This window comes from Rhineura floridana, chromosome 7 (assembly GCF_030035675.1).
Source record: "Rhineura floridana isolate rRhiFlo1 chromosome 7, rRhiFlo1.hap2, whole genome shotgun sequence".
NCBI classification, from domain to species: domain Eukaryota; kingdom Metazoa; phylum Chordata; class Lepidosauria; order Squamata; family Rhineuridae; genus Rhineura; species Rhineura floridana.
In genome coordinates this window covers 3,314,274-3,333,830 of record NC_084486.1, presented here as the reverse complement: position 1 = coordinate 3,333,830, position 19,557 = coordinate 3,314,274, and the positions used below count along the sequence as shown (strand labels likewise).

At 41.8% G+C, this 19,557-nt stretch overlaps 1 protein-coding gene across 2 annotated transcripts in view; it reads left to right on the top strand.

Annotated features, from left to right (window-relative positions):
- The window catches only part of PDLIM1 (PDZ and LIM domain 1), a 91,141-nt gene that overhangs the window by 60,440 nt on the left and 11,144 nt on the right, over window positions 1–19,557 (top strand). Inside the window, exons 5-6 of one of the 2 annotated variants that reach the window (XM_061634689.1) lie at window positions 5,835–5,905; window positions 6,757–7,062. In XM_061634689.1, the coding sequence (XP_061490673.1) occupies window positions 5,835–5,905; window positions 6,757–7,062 (377 nt within the window). Of the gene's footprint in view, window positions 1–5,388; window positions 5,589–5,834; window positions 5,906–6,756; window positions 7,063–19,557 lie in introns of both variants that reach the window. The other variant, XM_061634688.1, reaches the window with a different exon arrangement.

The window sequence follows — 19,557 nt, the reverse complement described above, 5'->3', positions numbered from 1 at the left end:
AGCTCTTTAACTGGATTAAATAAATTTAGGGAGGGAGGGAGCAGAATTGTAGGGAAGATGAGGTTTAAACCTCATCTGAGTATGTAGAATTGGGTATGCTTATATACGTGTGTATGAATACATGTCTATGCGGGCAGTGTGTATGTGTAATTTCTCTCACTGCCAGCTCTCTGACTACTACACCCACTTGCCACAACCTGCCTCTGGTCCTGCCCACTGCTGGCAGGCAGTCCCTGGAAGATTGGGCATAAGGGAATGCAGCCCTCAGGCTGAAAGGGGTCTCCACCCCTGACGCAAGCCACCCAGTTGCATAGAATTCATGTGTGCAGTTTGAAAGTTTGTGTTCTCTTTAGGTTGCTTCTCACTGCACTTAAGTGAAGACCGGTGACCACTGTCTGTCTTCTGCGCCAGTAGAATTCTTCACGGAGTTCATAGAATTGTAGAGTTGGAAGGGGCCTATATGACCACCAAGACCCCTGGTCAACGCAGGAATCCAAGTTAAAGCATACCCATAGAATCATAGCATAGTATAGTTGCTCATCAACTGTGCTTACGTGTGTGACCAACCCACACAAACGGCATGATTTATTTTTTACTTTTACCATCTTAGCTGCCTTGAGCTTTTTGAAGAAAGGTAGGATGAAAATGTGTTAAATAAATATGGATGTGCTAGTGTGGGCCCAGAAACAAAACAAATGGTGGTACTCGATTGCTCTACACTCTGTTGTTTCCCTTTCAGATAGGCAGCATCTATGGCAGGAGAGTCCATCTCTCAACAGCACTGATAACAGCCATGGGTGTTGATGTAGCCTAGAGTTTGTTTTAGGGTGTGTTTTTTTTGCTTTATAGCAAATCCAGAAAATATAGCTTAAGTGTGCAGCTAACCACTTGTGTAAGTAGGTGAGTGGCAACAGTCCTGTCTCTCCCCCCCCGCCCCGCAGCCATACATTTCTTTGCCAGACTGATGTCATTGTTGCTTTAAAATAGGCCAGTGAATTGATTTTCCTGAGGCTTTTTCCTTTAAAGTCTGTCTGTTGCATCCTCTAGGGATGAGGTAATTGTGTCTGTTTTGTATATTCCCATAGAAACAGGAGAGTGAATGGCTATAGAAACTGGGTGTGTGATTTGACATTTGATAAGCCAGTACGTACTTGCCAAGACCTCTGAGGCAAGAGGTAAAGGGCATAGCAGCTTCCTGTTTGAAATGCCTGATGAACTTCTCTGGCTTCACATTATTCATTGTTTCGGGGGGGGGGGGTTCGTAGATGTAAATACTTGGTAAACACAGAGAAGGGAAGTTGTGAAAAGTTAATTGGACTGGTTTTATAACCCACTCAGGAAGAAGAGGAGGAGGAACCTTCCCAGTTTTCACTTAGATTTCAGAGTATTTAAAACTTCCCACCCATGTAATTTCAAAGAAGAATGAAGGTTCTGTAGTGACCTTATTTAATTTGTGAATATGTAGGATTATTAAGAAGCCTGACTGATCACTGTAACTGTTGAGAAAACCTAATTTGTGCATTCGAACAGTCACCACTTGGCACATTTAATGCAAATTATTTTGCTAATAACAATACTTGGCATTTGTATAGTGCAGTTTTTCAGTTTATAAAGCACTTAATTCTATTATTTTGTTGAAATCCTTCAAACAACCCTGCATGGTTGGATAGTGTTATCATCCCTGTGCTGCAGAGGTGGGAGTAGAGGCTGAGGCTGAGAAAGTATGGATGGTCTTAAGGCCTCTTAGCAAGCTCATGTCCAAGGCAAGATTTCAAAGCAGCCCTTGCTGATTCTGTGATAACCTTTCCAAATTCATTTTGAATGCCATCCCAGATGAACCTGCCTCTGGGTTGACATTTTCTTCTGTGCTACTGTTGTAAGTCCCACCACCAAAAGTGGTTAATAGGGCAAGTCCTACCACAGTTATGAAATTCCTTCCCTAGGGAGGTTAGACTGGCCGCATCCCACATTAGTATTTTATGCAAGCAGCAAAAAACCAAAAAGGTTTAAGGTGCCTGGCTTAATGACTTTTAATTTGAGACTGAAGGTTTTACCTCTGCTCATCGTGCTTTTTAATTTTTATTGTTTGCATTGGTTTTTGGCATTTTCTTGTAGCCACCTTGGAGGCTGTTGTTAGGGCTGAAAGGTGGTGTAAAAATGCTTTAGCCTAATTATAAATGAGACAACGCCTTTGCAATATTAAATCATTCAGAAAGTCACACATGTATTCTCTGGCTCTTTCAGGGGAATGACATAATATCTGGATCTAACAGGAGGCAGCTAAAAATAAGTGGTAGATAATTAGCAAGAGGCTGTCCAGTAATAGGAGGGAAGTTTCACAATTTGGTCTGGTATATAACAGTTTCACAGAATTGTTTACTCATACATCCTGTCCTGCTCTGCACATGCACATTATGGATCAATACCCACTCAGATTGGAGGCAAGCATTTTCTGTGGAAGGCCAACAATGAGTTGGAGCTGGTGCAGTGATCAGCCCCACCCTGGCCCATTTCAGGGCTTTCTGCTGGCTGCCACTGACAGGAAATATCCACCAGCAGCTCTTCTGCATCCCCATTCAGCAGGTGGAAGGAGGAGCTTCCCACTGTTGGAGTGACACTGGCTTCACTCCACAGGCAGAGGCTAGCAGGACTGAGTGGGACTCCTCTGCCGAGTCTTCCATCCCCTAGCCTAGGGCAAAGGGGAGTGGTTGGATTGCCAAAGATAATTCATCAACAGGAATGTTCACATTAGACCACTGTATTTGTTGTTTGACAAGTTAATTATCTGGCTTTTGGCACAGAGGGAGGTTCTTGGACTGTCATGTTGTCCCTGGAGCTCTTAATCTGTGCAGCCTCCATTCAAGTAGAGATTTGTTAGGTGTTCAGGCATCTTGTCTGCTACTCATTGCCAGCTTGACTGCCAAACTGGGAAATAGAAATCAGAAATCAGAATGTTTATTGCAGTCAGAGACCTGTACAGAAAATATAAAATACAGAAATAGAATAGTATAGAATGGAATAAAATGTTAGAATCTAAGTAAAATAGGTCAACAGAATAAAATCTATAATAGGCTTTCAGGAGAAAGATTTTGAACGTTTGAGTTGGGCTGCATAAACAAATTTAGCAACTGAGATCGTATGAAACCTATTTGAGCCAGTCAAGAGACAAGATAACAAACACTCGGGAGATTTATTGAGAAGCTTTTTAGTGATTGGAAATAGGTATTTGTGACGTTCAAGCGAATATAATGGTCAAGCAAAGAAAACGTGTGAGAGCGTTTCTATGCTATCCGCATTACAGGGACAAATGAGTTGATCATAGCCTATTCCCTGATATCTCCCTTCCAACAATGCTGATGTTAAGCAGTTGAATCTAGCCTTGATGAATGCTTGTCGATATTTAGGTACAGTTAAGAAGTCAAGGTATAGGGCATGATTCAGGGGGTCAAAGCTCAGATTATGATGCAAAAGTGAGCAGACTTTGGATGCTGCAAGGATTGAGCTTTGAAGATCTATGTCCCTAAGTCGAGTTCGAATAATATGTCTGACCATTACAGGGTCTTGGGAAGATAGATATTCTAAGGAAAGACCTAACCTGGGGAGTTTGGCAAGAAAGGTTTTCATCCATATGGAAAGATAGGAATCTTCCCAGAGGAGTGCTAGATGTCCAGATGGACAATCGTAGGATAATATGAGCCAATAATTGAAGGCAAGAGACCAGGCTTGACATTCAATCGAGGTTAGGCCAGCTTCTAACCTAAGGGCAGCATTCGGGACACAGCTTGGGACACCAAAAATTTGGTGTAAAAAGGTTGAAGGTACTGATTCTACAGTACAGTTGTAGGCACGGATCCAAAGAGGGGCACCATATAATAATTGAGGAATGATCTTGGTTCTAAAGACCTGGATGGCTGCAGGAATAAATTGCCCCCCTTTGGTGTAAAAATAGCGTAAAATACTTTTAGCTGTAGACCGGGCTGTCAGAATAGCCACACGGATATGTGGCGCCCAAGAGAGAGGAGAATGAAACATAATGCCAAGGTATTTGTAGGACGTAACTTGAGCGATTCGTTGGCCATTAATTGTCCATTTAGAAACTATGGGTCGTTTTACGAAAGCTAAAATTTTGGTTTTGGAGAAATTAATGGTAAGGTGATTGTCTGTGCAATATAACATAAAAACTCGGAGCAGACGTTTGAGGCCAACTTTGGAGAATGATAGGAGGGCCGCATCATCTGCATATAACAGAATAGGGCATCTGTGTTCACTTACTTTGGGAGAATGAAAGTTTGGGGGAAAATATCTTGCTCCCAAATCATTCAAGAAGAGATTGAAAAGTAGAGGAGCCAAGACACAGCCCTGTCTAACTCCTTTTATTGTGGGGATCGGGTTGGTCAGACCCCCATCACGTCCGCAGCGGACACGCAATGAGGTGTTTGAATGCAGATTGTGGATAAGGAGCAGCAATCTTTTATCAATTGTTGTTTTTGCCAGTTTAGCCCATAATTTGTCCCTAGGAATAGAATCGAAGGCGGACTTTAGATCAACAAAGGCAATGTATAGGCCGCTCCCCGTTCGGTTCCTATATTTTTCTGCCAGATGATTTAAAAGTAGGCAATGATCCAGGACAGATCTACCCCTCCTGAATCCTGCCTGTTCCCAGCCCAGAATGTTATCCTCCTCTATCCAGGTTGACAGTTTCCTCTTCAGATAGCTAGCGTAAAGTTTCCCTATTACTGAGAGGAGGCTAATTGGCCTGTAGCTAGTGGGATCGCCTCTTGGACCTTTTTTATAGATGGGAACAACTATAGCTTCCTGCCAAACTGGGAAATAAATAAATTCTGCTGGAGGAAGCCAAAAGGTTTCTCTTTCTTTTTGGAGCTTAGGGTCTGCTGAAAATGGGCCTGCTGAAGTCACCCAGCAGTGCTTGCTCACTCCTGACCCTTTTATACATTTTATATCTTTGTCTGTCTTAGCTTCGAAGAGGCTGCTTTTCAGACTTAGACTTCCTGGAAAAGTTTTGTGACAAATTGTAGAGTAGGGGAGTGTTCTGAAAGCTGCATGGAGGCACAAAGGGGAAAGCAAGCAAGAGAGTGGCTTAAGAATTACACTTTAAATTCAGGTTGATAACAGAAATGCACTCTAGTTCAGAATGTGCATGTGTGCTTGTTGTGGCTGAGGGGATCAAGGCAAAAATATGACTGCTTCAGGACTCTTGTTGTCCCTAAGACCCCTAATGTCCCCACCCCTTAGATTTCCTTCCTTTGTCTTGAGTGGGTTTTCCCACTTCACAGATCAACCTTGTTTTTCACATGTCCCTTGAACAGTTGACTGCTGCTTACCACCTGCATGTCAAGTGCTTCTGATTTTTGCCTCCCTTGCATGCAGGATATAAGGCACATAGGAAGTGCACATAATCGGAGTGCTATGCCATTCACTGCCACCACCAATGTTTCCGGCACTTCACCTAAAGTCATCACTGCTCAGTACAATAGCCCAGCAGGCCTGTACTCTTCGGAAAACATGCAGACCTTCAACGAAGCAATGGAGTCCAAGGCATCTCTGGGTGACCAGGAGTCCAGTAAGAAGTAAGTGGTTTCCCCATTTTGCGCTCTCTTTTCTCTCAACACCTCTGCAGTACAAAGCGCTGACAGTAGGGGAGTCCCGGTCTGTATACACATGTGGCAAGTGTGTTTATAATGCATCTCAAACTTCTTTTCTTTCAGGTTGGTTACCCAGCTAGTGTTTATGCCTGCAGTATCAGGCGAGACACATCAGTGGTCTTCATCACAACAAAGTAAAACTAATTCTTGTTCTTGTTCTTTGATCACCAGCTGCCCGTGCAATTTCAGCGTGCGTGCAGTATGACATATCAGCCCTTAAAATTGTCTTCCCACTCACTCAGGTGCCAGTTGCTTTTATTATGAGAATGTTGTTTCAAAAAGGCACAATGATTTTCACTCTTTCAGTGAAATGGGGCAGTCTAGCAGAGAGCAGCAGTATGTCTCATCTCTTCACCAAAAGTTTTTGGGGCCGGAAAATAACATCTTGGGGAGGGATAAGGGGCAAGAAACTTGTATTAGACTTTATCAAACAATTTGTTGCTTTTCCATCCCTGATAGCTTCATAGCAAATAGAATTCCATCTTGGTATTTGAATTGCTCATTAAAGGTTTTTGTGCTAAAAATTGCTGATCAGTAGAAGAGCTTCCACTTGGTAGTGGTTCCTGTAAGCTTATACCACTGATGCCCCAAGACATTTTACTGCTTGAAGCCCATGTCTGGTAACTCACCCAGATGCCCTCTGGGAAGAAATTCCTTTGAAGTCACCTGTGTGCTGAAGATAGCAAGGCCCTGCTGAAATCAGCCAGCACTTCTTGGTCCAAGGGAAGGAAGTGCTGCCAGATCCCAGGCCCCTTTACTACATCATGGGTATATTCTGCCCTGTTGACTCCCCTTAGCCTCACAAAATTCTAAGGGGTGAAGTGAGTGGAGCCTACTGTGCTGCCTGTCTGTCAGTGCTGCCAATATAACCCTATGTAACAACGATGTTGCTGCATTGATCCAAAATCTTCATACTTAGTTATTCTGTGTGGTATATTGTGCTGGCTCCTTGCATGTGGAAAACCAGCTAAATGAAACTGGTTTAGTATTGCAATTTATACTGTCATTAATTTCTTCCCTTTCTTCCCCAACTCCTTTGCAAATTATCGTCGTCAACCTGCCCTATCCTTTTTAACATCCTCCTCCTGGCTAGTCCTTTATCACCTACTGGTGGATTCAAGGCTCCCTTTGCATCGGTCTATAACCCTCTTCAGCCAGCTTCCTCCTCGCCTTTGCAAAGGAGGCACAGTACATCATCCATCCCAAACCAAGTGAGAGTGGGCCTAGAACAGCTCAAGGAAGTTGCTCAGATCTGCCCCAGCAGCCCTGTGGAAGTGGAGGTGCCTGGACTCAAAGTGCGGCACATACAGTTTAACTCTCCTTTACAGCTCTATTCACAGAAAAACATCCTGGACTCTTTGCAGGGGCAGATCTCTTGCATTAGCCCCACTTTCCCCAGGTAATTTTGCTTGCCTCACCTGTGGCTGACTTAAGGACAGTTCACATGCACTTTCCTTAGCCTTTTTGTTTATAGCCATTGCTCACTCATTGCACTTATTTGTTGCAAAGAATCTTGGCATTCATGTGATAGATGCATCACCTCAAGATGGGATTTGGGCTGCTTCTGAAGTAACCTTTCATAACTTCAGCCAGTGGAAGGTATTCACTGTTGGTGTTAACATGCTGAATTCTAGAGTGTTGCTTTCTGATTTTAAGGGTTTGAATTAATACTTTGTACACCTGTGCACCCAGGATAACCTTATTCCTCCTTTGCAAGATCTTATGGAAGCATTTAAACATGCAGATGTGTTTTTTTGAGATTGAACATTGAAGCATAGTGGGGGAGAAAAAGAGCAGTGCCCTGTATATGCAAGACCTGGGTGGGGGAGAAATTTGAATGTGCAGATTCACCTGTGAAGGCAGTTGGGGTGGGGGAAGAATGCCAGAGTTGATGGAGGAACGTTACATTGGCCTGTTTGCATGAGGCCTGTTTCAGTAGCCTTTCCCAGTGGTGTGTCACACAATTGTTTGTTTGGTCAATCACTGCTTTATTCACACAAATAGGAAGGATCTGTTCCACTGACTGTTGAATTTTGAACACCATTGTTAGTAACCTGTAACCAGTCTGAACACCTTTGGTATCTGTATGGTTGCCCATCAGCCACTAAAAGGCTAGTTCTATTTAGTGTTGGATGGCATTTGAAGGGACAATTAAGCCTCTAATGAAGAGATAATGGATTAGAGAAGTGATAGAAAATACTGTTAAATATTCCAAATGCTACAGAAACCTCTCGTTTTCAAATGCACGAAGGTTTCAGAAAATCCTTCAACTTTATGTGGAGCTCAACCAGCAACAAAGGGAATTGCCTTGATCTGCAACGCGGCAGGCACAGCACAGTATGCCCCCTGAGACAGGCTGCTGCTTCTGCTACCTTCCCCTCCTTCCTCTGTGCCTTGCTGCTCCCACCACTTCTTTTTACATCTTCCTCCACTTCCCCCTGCCTTTTCCTCCATCTTCCTGCTTTTCTTCCAGTCTGGGGCCATTCTTGCACCCTCAGTGTCCTGCTCTGAGGAAGTGGTCTTTCCTTAGTGTGAGGCATTGTAGTTGAGGTGTTCTCAGAGAGTGCCTGCATCACCACTGACGCTCTCCACAAGCACCTCAACCACAATGCCTCACTCTGAAGAAGGATCCCTTCCTCAGAGTGTGGAGTGCTGGGCCCAGAGAGACCTTTTGGAGGGCTGTTGGTTGCATTCCTGCAGCAGTGGCAGCACTCCACAGCTGCAAGCAAGTGCGTGGTGGAGGTAGCAGTAGCCACTGCTGCAGTAAGGGAATAGTGGGTGGAGGGTGGGCTGACAGCTAGCCACAGAGCTGGCAGCAGTGGCAAGCCATGGGGGGGGCATAATCTGCCGCTCTTCGTGATCTGCTGCTTGCGACACATGTCTTGTGCCTGATCTACATGCTGTTAATGGGCCACCAGAGAGCTTCGGCTATGGGGCGGTATATAAATACAATAAATAAATAAAGGTGTTTTAGCACATACACATGGTAGCCTTTTGCCGTTCTTGTTGAACATTAGTGAAGGGGGATATTTCCATATTAGGAATTTTAAAGTTATGCCTCTTTCTTTATTAAGGAAGATAATATCTATAACGAGAGATTTTTTTGTGTATTTAAACAATCAGACAATTTTGTAAAGAAGCTGAGTATCTCCTTCCCATATTTGAGGTCAGTTCTTCCGATACAAAGTATATAATTAGCTTACCTCTCTCTTCTGCAATGTCTCTGTAACAGACAACCAGACACCCCCTGTCATGAACACATTTCTGCCAAGAACCCCCCACCTAGATGAGCTACATGTAGCCACTGCATGCATCCTTTTCCTCTTCTGAATATACAAAGAGATTTCTCCTGTCTTATAGGAAACTCAGAGAAGGATGCTCCAGATCACATTTTTATTCCATCTCAATAGGTCAGTTGATGAGCAATTAGCTGATCCCCCTATGTCTGGGATAAGTTCCAGGTGCTGTCCCAAACAAGTTTGATTCTGCCACTCCCCATCCGAACCCTGCCTGATCCCTCCAAAGCCCCACGTGACTTCCGGGAAGGGTTGCTTTGCCTGTGCTGCCTCTGAGACGAGCTCTTGTCTCAGAAGAAGCTTTTTCAGCTTTAAAATCAGTCACAACGCTCTTTTTGACTGATAAAGATTTTCTCCCGGTCAGGGAGAAACGTAGAGATTAACCATAAAGCCTGTTTTTGTGGGGAGGACTGGATTTCATTTATTTATGAGAGAAGGTTCAAACTGCAATGCTGGACGGACTTTCATCAAGCTCTTGCTGATTACAGCGACACGTTTATCTTTTCTTTAAAGAAAAACGGACTTCAACAGGCAGATAAGCATCCTTCTTTCTATTTTCTTTTTTTACTTGGTTTAAATTGGTGTAGCAAAAAAGAGATTTGTCAATGAATCAGCTGTGAAGAACTTCTAGGGAGTTTATGGCTTTTCTCTTTCACTAACAAAATTAAGGAGGAAAGAAATCGAAAAAGCTTATCTTTGTTTTTATCGCAAAAAGCTGTCCTGGAGGTGCATTCTAAAGATACCAACGGAAGAGGGATTTCTATTTCGAGGAGGGGGGAACAAAAACTTTTTTTTTGGTCTATTTCATTTTGACGAATCTGCTTATTCACGACGCCACTAATTGTTTTGATGTTGGGAACTAAGTTTGTTTTTGTATTCCTGAATACATAGAGATAAGGCAGGCTGTATTGTCTACACTGATATAAGCAAGCCTGGAACATTAACCCAATTGTGGCTGAAATAATTTTTGTTTCTGTGGTTTTAAGAAAGACAACCAGGAAAGTGATTGAGACCATGGAAGAAATTATGTTTCAGAAAATAATGGGTGAGATTGAGATAACGAAACAAACCCTGAGACAGGGTAGACAGAAGATGAAAATTGAATTTAACAAAATGACGCAGGAGCTTAAAGAAACAATGGATTTTGTGAGAGAGGAGTTTGATGGGATAGGGAAGCTGCAAGCCCTGGAGATTGGAACAAATGTGAAATTGGAAAAAGATTTGGAGTTTATGGATGTTAGAAATAAAGTTTACTGTTTGGAATTCAACGTTGTCTCTGAAGAAATTAATGAAGATTTTGGTTGTAAAGTTATCAATGTCTTGGATAATTTTCTGGACTGGAATGATGTGATGGAGCTTGACATAGAAAAAATCTATGGAGTTGGCTACAGATATGTGACAGTGGAGAAACTCTTAAGAAATGAGCCAGTGCATTTTGTAAAAAAGAAGAACAGAGATATGACTTTGCAGCAATATTTCAGCAACATATTCAGAATTCTTGACTGGAATGATGTGATGGGACTTGACATAGAAAAAAGTTATGGAATTAACTACAAATATGTGACAGAGCAGAGATGCACCCAGAGCAGAGATGTGACTTTACAACAATATTTCAACAACATATTCAGAATTGATGGCAAGGACATATTTGTGATGGGGGAAATTCCCATCAGACTCTTGTTATATGACTATGGCTATGACAGCAAGATCATAATGGGATACTGATAATGGATGAATGGATACTGAAACCACTGGATTTAACAGGACTATTGAAGATGGAAGATGGAATTAATATTGATAATGGAAGAATGGTTATGGAAATTATTGGACTTAACAGATTTGATGAGATGGATTAATTGATATGTTTACTTGGACTATGGCTATGACAACAAGATTATTATGGGATACTGATAACGGAAGAGTGGCTACTGAAATTACTGGATTTAACAGGATTATGGAAGATGGAAGATGGAATTAATATAGATAATGGAAGAATGGCTATTGAAATTATTGGGCCTAACAGATTTGAATTAGATGGATTAAGCAATATGTTTATTTGGAGAAAAATTGAAAGATATGTCTCTCAAGGAATTGAAACCTCTCTTGGACTTTTTGTGGAAAGAATAAAATAATGTTTATGAGATTTGATGATTAATTAAGATAACTACTGGAGGAAAGTGATTTTATAATATAATTTTAGAGATAGGATTGTTATATATTGTAGACCTATAACTGATCTGCGACAAATCGGAAGTCAACATTTTATTTTATTGTTTGGTTGTTTTTGTTTTGTTTTGTTTTTTGTCTTTGAAAATTTGAATAAAAATTAATGATAAAAAAAAAACAAAGCCCCACTTCATGGCACACAATATAGACACAGCATGATTTGAGAAATATCTTGTCTCCATCTTCGCTGGGCCACAGGCCCTCTTCTCTGATGGCACCCAGGCTAAACCTTTAACGTATGACTGCTGTGTTGTGTAATCGAAGCAGTACTTTTGAATCTAGTGGCTAATTGATAAATTAACCCCTAGCCAGTCATTTTTGTGCCTTTTTATTTTAAAAGTAGCATCTCATTTCTGAATCTATTTCTATTGTAACTCTTAATGAATGCACCTTAATTTATGTTGGTAGAAGTGACTGGTGCTTTTGAACATAGAATCATAGCGTTGGAAGGGGCTTATAAGGCCATTGAGTCCAGCCCCCTGGTGAATGCAGGAATCCAGATTAAAGCATACCTGACAGGTGGCTGTCCAGCTGCCTCTTAAAGGCCTGCAGTGTTGGAGAGCCCACCACCTCCCTAGGTAATTGGTTCCATTGTTGTACCACTCTAACAGGAAGTTTTTCCTGATGTTCAGTCGAAATCTAGGTTCCCGTAACTTGAGCCCATTATTCTGTGTCCTGCACTCTGGGATGATTGAGAAGAGATCCCGGCCCTCCTCTATGTGACAACCTTTCAAGTACTTGAACAGTGCTATCATATCTCCCCTCAGTCTTCTCTTCGCAAGGCTAAACATGCCCAATTCTTTCAGTCTCTCATCATAAGGCTTTGTTTCTAGTCTCCTGATTATCCTTGTTGCCCTCCTCTGAATCTGTTCCAGTTTGTCTGCATCCTTCTTGAAGTGTGGTGTCCAGAACTGGACGCAGTATTCCAGATGAGGCCTAACCAGTGCTGAATAGAGGGGAACCAATAGTTCATGCAATTTGGCAACTATACTTCTGTTAATGCAGCCTAAAATAGTATTTGCCTTTTGTGTAGCCACATTGTACTGTTGGCTCATATTCAGCTTGTGATGAACAACAATCCCAAGATCCTTCTCGCATTTTGTATTGCTGAGCCAAGTATCCCCCATCTTATAACTCTGCATTTGGTTTCTTTTTCCTAAGTGTAGAACTTTGCATTTATCCCTGTTAAATTTCATTCTGTTGTTTTCAGCCCAGTGCTCCAGCCTGTTTGAATTTTGTTTCTGTCTTCTGAGGTATTAGCTAGCCCTCCCAATTTTGTATCATCTGCAAATGTGATAAGCATTCCCTGCACCTACTCATCCAAGTCATTAACAAAAATGTTGAAGAGCGCTGGATCCAGGACTGAGCCCTGTGGTACCCTGCTCGTTACCTCCCCCCACTTTGAGAAGGAACCATCGATAAGCACTTTTTGTATATGATTATGTAGCCAACTGTGGATCCATCTGATAGTTCCATCCAGCCCACATTTAACTAGCTTACTAATCAGAATATTGTGGGGCACTTTGTCAAAAGCTTTGCTCAAGTCGAGATATATTATGTCCACAGCGTTCCCACAGTCTACCAGGGAGGTTACCCAATCAAAAAATGAGATAGGATTAGTCTGGCAGGAATTGTTCTTCATAAATTCATGTTGGCTTCTAGTAATCAGTGCATTGTTTTCAAGGTGCTTACAGACTGATTGCTTTATAATCTGCTCCAGAATTTTCCCAGGAATCGATGTCAGCCTGACTGGTCTGCAGTTGCCAGGTTCCTCCTCCTTCCCCTTTTTGAAGATAGGGACAACATTAGCCCTCTTCCAGTCATTCAGCACTTCATCCATCCTCCATGATTTTGCAAAGATAAAAGACAGTGGTTCTGAGAATACTTCAACCAGTTCCTTCAATACACTTTTGAAGTCCATCAGACCCTGCAGATTTGAACTCATTCAAAGTGAATAGGTATTCCTTGACCATTTGTCTATCAATCTCAAGCTCCAATTCTGCCCCTTCACGTTTCCCAGGAGGGTCATAGACCCTCTTTTGGGAGAAGATTGAGTCAAAGTAGGAATTGAGCACTTCTGCCTTTCCGTTGTCATCTGTTATTTTGCCATCTTCATTGAGTAGCAGTGCCACCATTTAGTTTCTCTTTTCCTATGGATGTTCCTGAAGAAATCTTTTTTGTTGCTTTTGGCATCTCTTGCTAACCTCAGCTCATTCTCAGCTTTAGCATTCTTGACGCCTTCCCTGTAATTCCGTGCTGCCTGTCTGTACTCTTCCTTACTGGATACCCAGTCAACAACCATTCAGTTATGTTCTAATTCTTTTGGGTGAATGGGAATCATAGGTGTAAGTCCACCAGGCTGTGACTAGTGAACTGAAGGAGTCAGGAGTCAAGTATGGTGGGTTCCTGACTGGTCACAGTCTCATATTCTCAAAGCAGTAAAAATAAAGGTCAAACTAGGCATGCTGGGCCTTATGCCTGTCCAGCTGACTTGTAAAGTTAGGTGACCTGACCTTGCATCCCTGCATTTTGTTGCTCGAGGCACCTTCTCCCATCCCAGTTTTGGAAGTGAGATGAGCTGGAAGAGAAGTACTTAAACCTATGGAGCATAAAGGTACAGGAGATGGGAGAGTTCTGCCTCCCACCTATTTGCCTCATGCCTCTCGCTGACTTAATGTATGGAGAGGACAGACATCGAATTAAACAAATATGGCTGCCATCATCATGTCTAATTTGACCCAGAAAATGTGGAGAGGTTTCATTTCTGTAGTTTTGCACATTGTTCATATAATCATCTTCAGTCATTGCAGATTTTTTTTAAAAGGTGTTTTAGTTTTGCTGTCCTGGGAGGAAGAGCACACTATAAATGTGGGCCTGCCAATGATAGCTTTTGAGGGATGGGAAGAGAAGTGGGAGCAAACTGTCACTAGAGGCAAGGCCAGATTAAAGTGATTGTGGTCCCTAGTGCACTTCCCAAAATATGGGCCCCTTCCCCAAAAAAGAATGCATGAAATAAGGTACCAGAAAAAATGACGTCTTGACATATCTTAAAGACTAACAAATTTATTATTATATAAGCTTTCATGGACTACAAAACAATATTTTAAATTTGCTTCCTATTGTTTTTGATCATTTCCTAACGTGGGTCACCAACTCTCAGATTAACCTATCTCACATGGCTGTTGTGCCTCCTGATCCAAATATCTTCACATTTCAAATTTTGAGACTGTGCTGGGGCAACAGCCACAAAATAGCTGCTGTGTGGGGCATTGCATAACAAAATTAGCTGCTTCTTTCTCCCCCTGAGGAAGACCAACTTCATATTTACCATGGGAAGTCAGCTACATCTGATTGTGGAGACGCAGCTGTTAAAGATACAAGAATCCTGTTTTCTCCAATGCCAACTAGGTAAAATGGAAGGACAAAATTCGGAGATTCTGAGGATTTCTAGAAAGTAAAACAGAAACAGGAAAAGAGCACTAAAGGGGGGGGGGGAACAGAAGTTCTTTAGGACTCCAGAGATTCCTATTCCTTGGTGTCCAAACAATTTACTTATAAAAAAAGCTCTGACTTCACTCATTGACTAAAGCTGCAATCCATTACTTACCTACTCAGAAATAAGCTCCATTGGGTTCAGTGGGTCTTACTCCCAGAAAAGTGTATATTGGATTGCAGCCTAAAAATGTGAAAGGAGCCAGTCTGTTAGTAGCCATCTCTTAGAAGGGGACTTGCACAGTTTGCTTCATATCTTTCTTTCTAGGAGGCCTAGAGACTTGCTTTTTTAAAAAAAATGAAAGCTCAGAGTGTGGGCCTCCTGCCAGGGGACACCAATGAAGGACTTTGCAGGTGACATGGTACCAGGTTGGTGACCCCCAATATAGGAGGCATAAAATGACTGCAAAAAGGGGACTTAGTACTTGTATCATAGGCATAAAATGATTGTTCCTTTAAGCTCAGTGATGTATCTTTGTACTATAAAGTTTCATATTTTTCTGGGTCTCCACCCCTGCAAATTATTACAGGTCCAAGGCTTCAGTCAATCTTAATCTAGTCTAATTATTGCATGCTTTCTTGATGTATAAGTTGTCCTTGTATTCAGTTGCATAGGGGATAGATTCCTAAGAGGAGTTATCTTAGGTCTGTAGCCACTGGGAGTGGGGTGGAGACTGTGGAAAGCAGAGTGATGTACTTTAATTTTATTTTTACTTTTACTTTTTACCATTTTAATTTTATAGGTAAAATAGTAAGGAGCCATTATACAATCAATTAGTGACTGCCTGGACTTCAGCTGTTTTCAGCATTTGCAGAAAATAACTTGTAGCTATTGAGATAAAATGACTTATCTCAGACAAAACCACCAGAAGGAAGATGCATCCTGGTTATTAGGAAGAAAGGGAGGGCAAAAGGAGGATCTACTAGGTTTTTAGAACTGTGGAGATTCCAAGAACTTTGAAATGGAACAGAAGCAGGAAAGAGCACTAAAGGGAAGGGAAAACGGCAGCTCTTTGGGACACCAGGGATTCCTATAGCCTGGCATCCAGATAACTCACTCATCAATCACAGTTCTGACTTCACTCATTGGCTAAAAATACGGCAAGGCAGGAGCATCTAAACTCTTTAACTATTAATTGTACTTTAATCTTCTGCTTAGTTTGTATTTTTAATTTTTTGAAAACTGCCTTGAAATCATTGGTAGTATATACATGTTCTAAATAAGAAGATGCCAGCATGGTTAACGAGCAAAGTCAAGGAAGCTCTTAGAGGCAAAAAGTCTTCCTTCAGAAAATGGAAGTCTTGTCCGAATGAAGAAAATAAAAAAGAACACAAACTCTGGCAAAAGAAATGCAAGAAGACAATAAGGGATGCTAAAAAAGATTTTGAGGAGCACATTGCTAAGAACATAAAAACCAACAACAAAAAATTCTATAAATACATTCAAAGCAGGAGACCATCTAGGGAGACAATTGGACCCTTGGATTATAAGGGAGTCAAAGGTGTACTAAAGAACGATAAGGAGATTGCAGAGAAGCTAAATGAATTCTTTGCATCTGTGTTCACAGTGGAAGATATAGGACAGATCCCTGAACCTGAACTAACATTTGCAGGAAGGGATTCTGAGGAACTGAGACAAATAGTGGTAACGAGAGAGGAAGTTCTAAGCTTAATGGACAATATAAAAACTGACAAATCACCGGGCCCGGATGGCATCCACCCGAGAGTTCTCAAAGAACTCAAAGGTGAAATTGCTGATCTGCTAACTAAAATATGTAACTTGTCCCTCAGGTCCTCCTCCGTGCCTGAGGACTGGAAAGTGGCAAATGTAACGCCAATCTTCAAAAAGGGATCCAGAGGGGATCCCGGAAATTACAGGCCAGTTAGCTTAACTTCTGTCCCTGGAAAACTGGTAGAAAGTATGATTAAAGCTAGATTAACTAAGCACATAGAAGAACAAGCGTTGCTGAAGCAGAGCCAGCATGGCTTCTGCAAGGGAAAGTCCTGTCTCAGTAACCTATTAGAATTCTTTGAGAGTGTCAACAAGCATATAGATAGAGGTGATCCAGTGGACATAGTGTACTTAGACTTTCAAAAAGCGTTTGACAAGGTACCTCACCAAAGGCTTCTGAGGAAGCTTAGCAGTCATGGAATAAGAGGAGAGGTCCTCTTGTGGATAAGGAATTGGTTAAGAAGCAGAAAGCAGAGAGTAGGAATAAACGGACAGTTCTCCCAATGGAGGGCTGTAGAAAGTGGAGTCCCTCAAGGATCGGTATTGGGACCTGTACTTTTCAACTTGTTCATTAATGACCTAGAATTAGGAGTGAGCAGTGAAGTGGCCAAGTTTGCTGACGACACTAAATTGTTCAGGGTTGTTAAAACAAAAAGGGATTGTGAAGAGCTCCAAAAAGACCTCTCCAAACTGAGTGAATGGGCGGAAAAATGGCAAATGCAATTCAATATAAACAAGTGTAAAATTATGCATATTGGAGCAAAAAATCTGAATTTTTATACGCTCATGGGGTCTGAACTGGCGGTGACCGACCAGGAGAGAGACCTCGGGGTTGTAGTGGACAGCACGATGAAAATGTCGACCCAGTGTGCGGCAGCTGTGAAAAAGGCAAATTCCATGCTAGCGATAATTAGGAAAGGTATTGAAAATAAAACAGCCGATATCATAATGCCGTTGTATAAATCTATGGTGCGGCCGCATTTGGAATACTGTGTACAGTTCTGGTCGCCTCATCTCAAAAAGGATATTATAGAGTTGGAAAAGGTTCAGAAGAGGGCAACCAGAATGATCAAGGGGATGGAGCGACTCCCTTACGAGGAAAGGTTGCAGCATTTGGGGCTTTTTAGTTTAGAGAAAAGGCGGGTCAGAGGAGACATGATAGAAGTGTATAAAATTATGCATGGCATTGAGAAAGTGGATAGAGAAAAGTTCTTCTCCCTCTCTCATAATACTAGAACTCATGGACATTCAAAGAAGCTGAATGTTGGAAGATTCAGGACAGACAAAAGGAAGTACTTCTTTACTCAGCGCATAGTTAAACTATGGAATTTGCTCCCACCAGATGCAGTAATGGCCACCAGCTTGGATGGCTTTAAAAGAAGATTAGACAAATTCATGGAGGACAGGGCTATCAATGGCTACTAGCCATGATGGCTGTGCTCTGCCTAGTCAGAGGCAGCATGCTTCTGAAAACCAGTTGCCGGAAGCCTCAGGAGGGGAGAGTGTTCTTGCACTCGGGTCCTGCTTGCGGGCTTCCCCCAGGCACGTGGTTGGCCACTGTGAGAACAGGATGCTGGACTAGATGGGCCACTGGCCTGATCCAGCAGGCTGTTCTTATGTTCTTATGTTCTTATGTTCTTAAATAAATAAAAGCTTATGCAAGTCTGACTGACCCTATTTGTATAAAGCTGGTGTGTTGTGGCTTTGCTAGATTTTCCCCCCTCCTGAAGTATTAGCTTTGCACAGATGAGGAGCTTGGCACAACCCCTATAGACTATTTTGTGTCCATGATTGATGAAAGATTGGAACCCTTCTGTCCGGCTGTATCCCCTGGCATTCCCACCATAGGCCTGCTTGATATCCATGTAATGTCGGATGTCACTTTTCAGACAGAGGCCTATGGGATGTGGCCCAGTCTATATGATCTCAATCTCTTTGCCCAGTTTTGAGGGAGTAAAAGAATGCATGGGTTTGGTGCATATGTTTAGACCCTATCCAACATGCAGATGCAACCAGGGAGGTGCAAGCAGCTGATATGTGTTCCAGATAGCTCCTAGTGGTGAGAAGTCATCTGCATAGTGAAATCAGTAATTCTTTCTTGTGCCTTCCAAAAGGAGACAGAAGGGACATTTATGCAAGGCACATTTGAAATTGCCTCTTAGACCTGGTTTACACATATACAGTTCATTACTTGATGAAGTGAATAAGTTATCATAGGTCAAACACTATTGCTCTTATATTGCCTCAAACACAGATATTTTTTAACATGGAGTCACTTACAACTTGAGTCACAAGTCCATCAAGTAATATGCATGAATCGGCTCTTACTGTTCCTCTTGACTCCGCCTCTCCCAGGCAGGCGCCATCTCTGCTATCTTTTCGGCGCCTTTTGAAGACTTTCCTCTTTCAACAAGCCTTTTAAGTTGAGACCTATCCCAGTCTGCATCTATGTTAGAATTGCTTGTTAATGTTTTTTTAATAATGTTTTAAAAACTTTTTTAAAAATGTTTGTAACGTTTTGTTGTAATATATTTTAAGGTCTGTTCTTATGATGTTTTAAAGTGTTTTTAGCGCTTCTGTTTGCTGCCCTGGGCTCCTGCTGGGAGGAAGGGCAGGATATAAATCAAATAATAAATCAAATAATAAATAAATAAATAAATAAATAAATAAATAAATAAATAAATAATAAAAATATTAACAGCAATTCTCATGGATCCATTGTGAGTGGGGGGGGTGGCTGTTATGCACACTTATTCATGCTGAATTATGTTATGCTCATCTGCAGTAATGCAATTTAAGCCAGCCCCCCTTTTTACTAATTGCTTGCTCGCCTTTGGTGAGCAGCAATTGCTGTCAGAGAAAATCTGATTAGCAAGCTTCACTTGTCTTGTACAGCGTGTGTAGGTTTCTCTTTTGTGAGCAAGCCTAAAAGTAAAATCTAGAAAAGTGATAAGATTTATGGAGGCATTCTAATTTGGAGTACTTTACCGCTGATCACATAAACACAGTCCCAGAGAGGCCCATAAGTCTGGACCAACAGCCTGAGTGGTAGGCAGAGTGTGTGTCATAGGCTTCATTCTGGAAGAACTGACCAAAAAATAGTAATTGAAGATTAGTATGACTGTATAATTAAAAGTAGCTAAAAAGG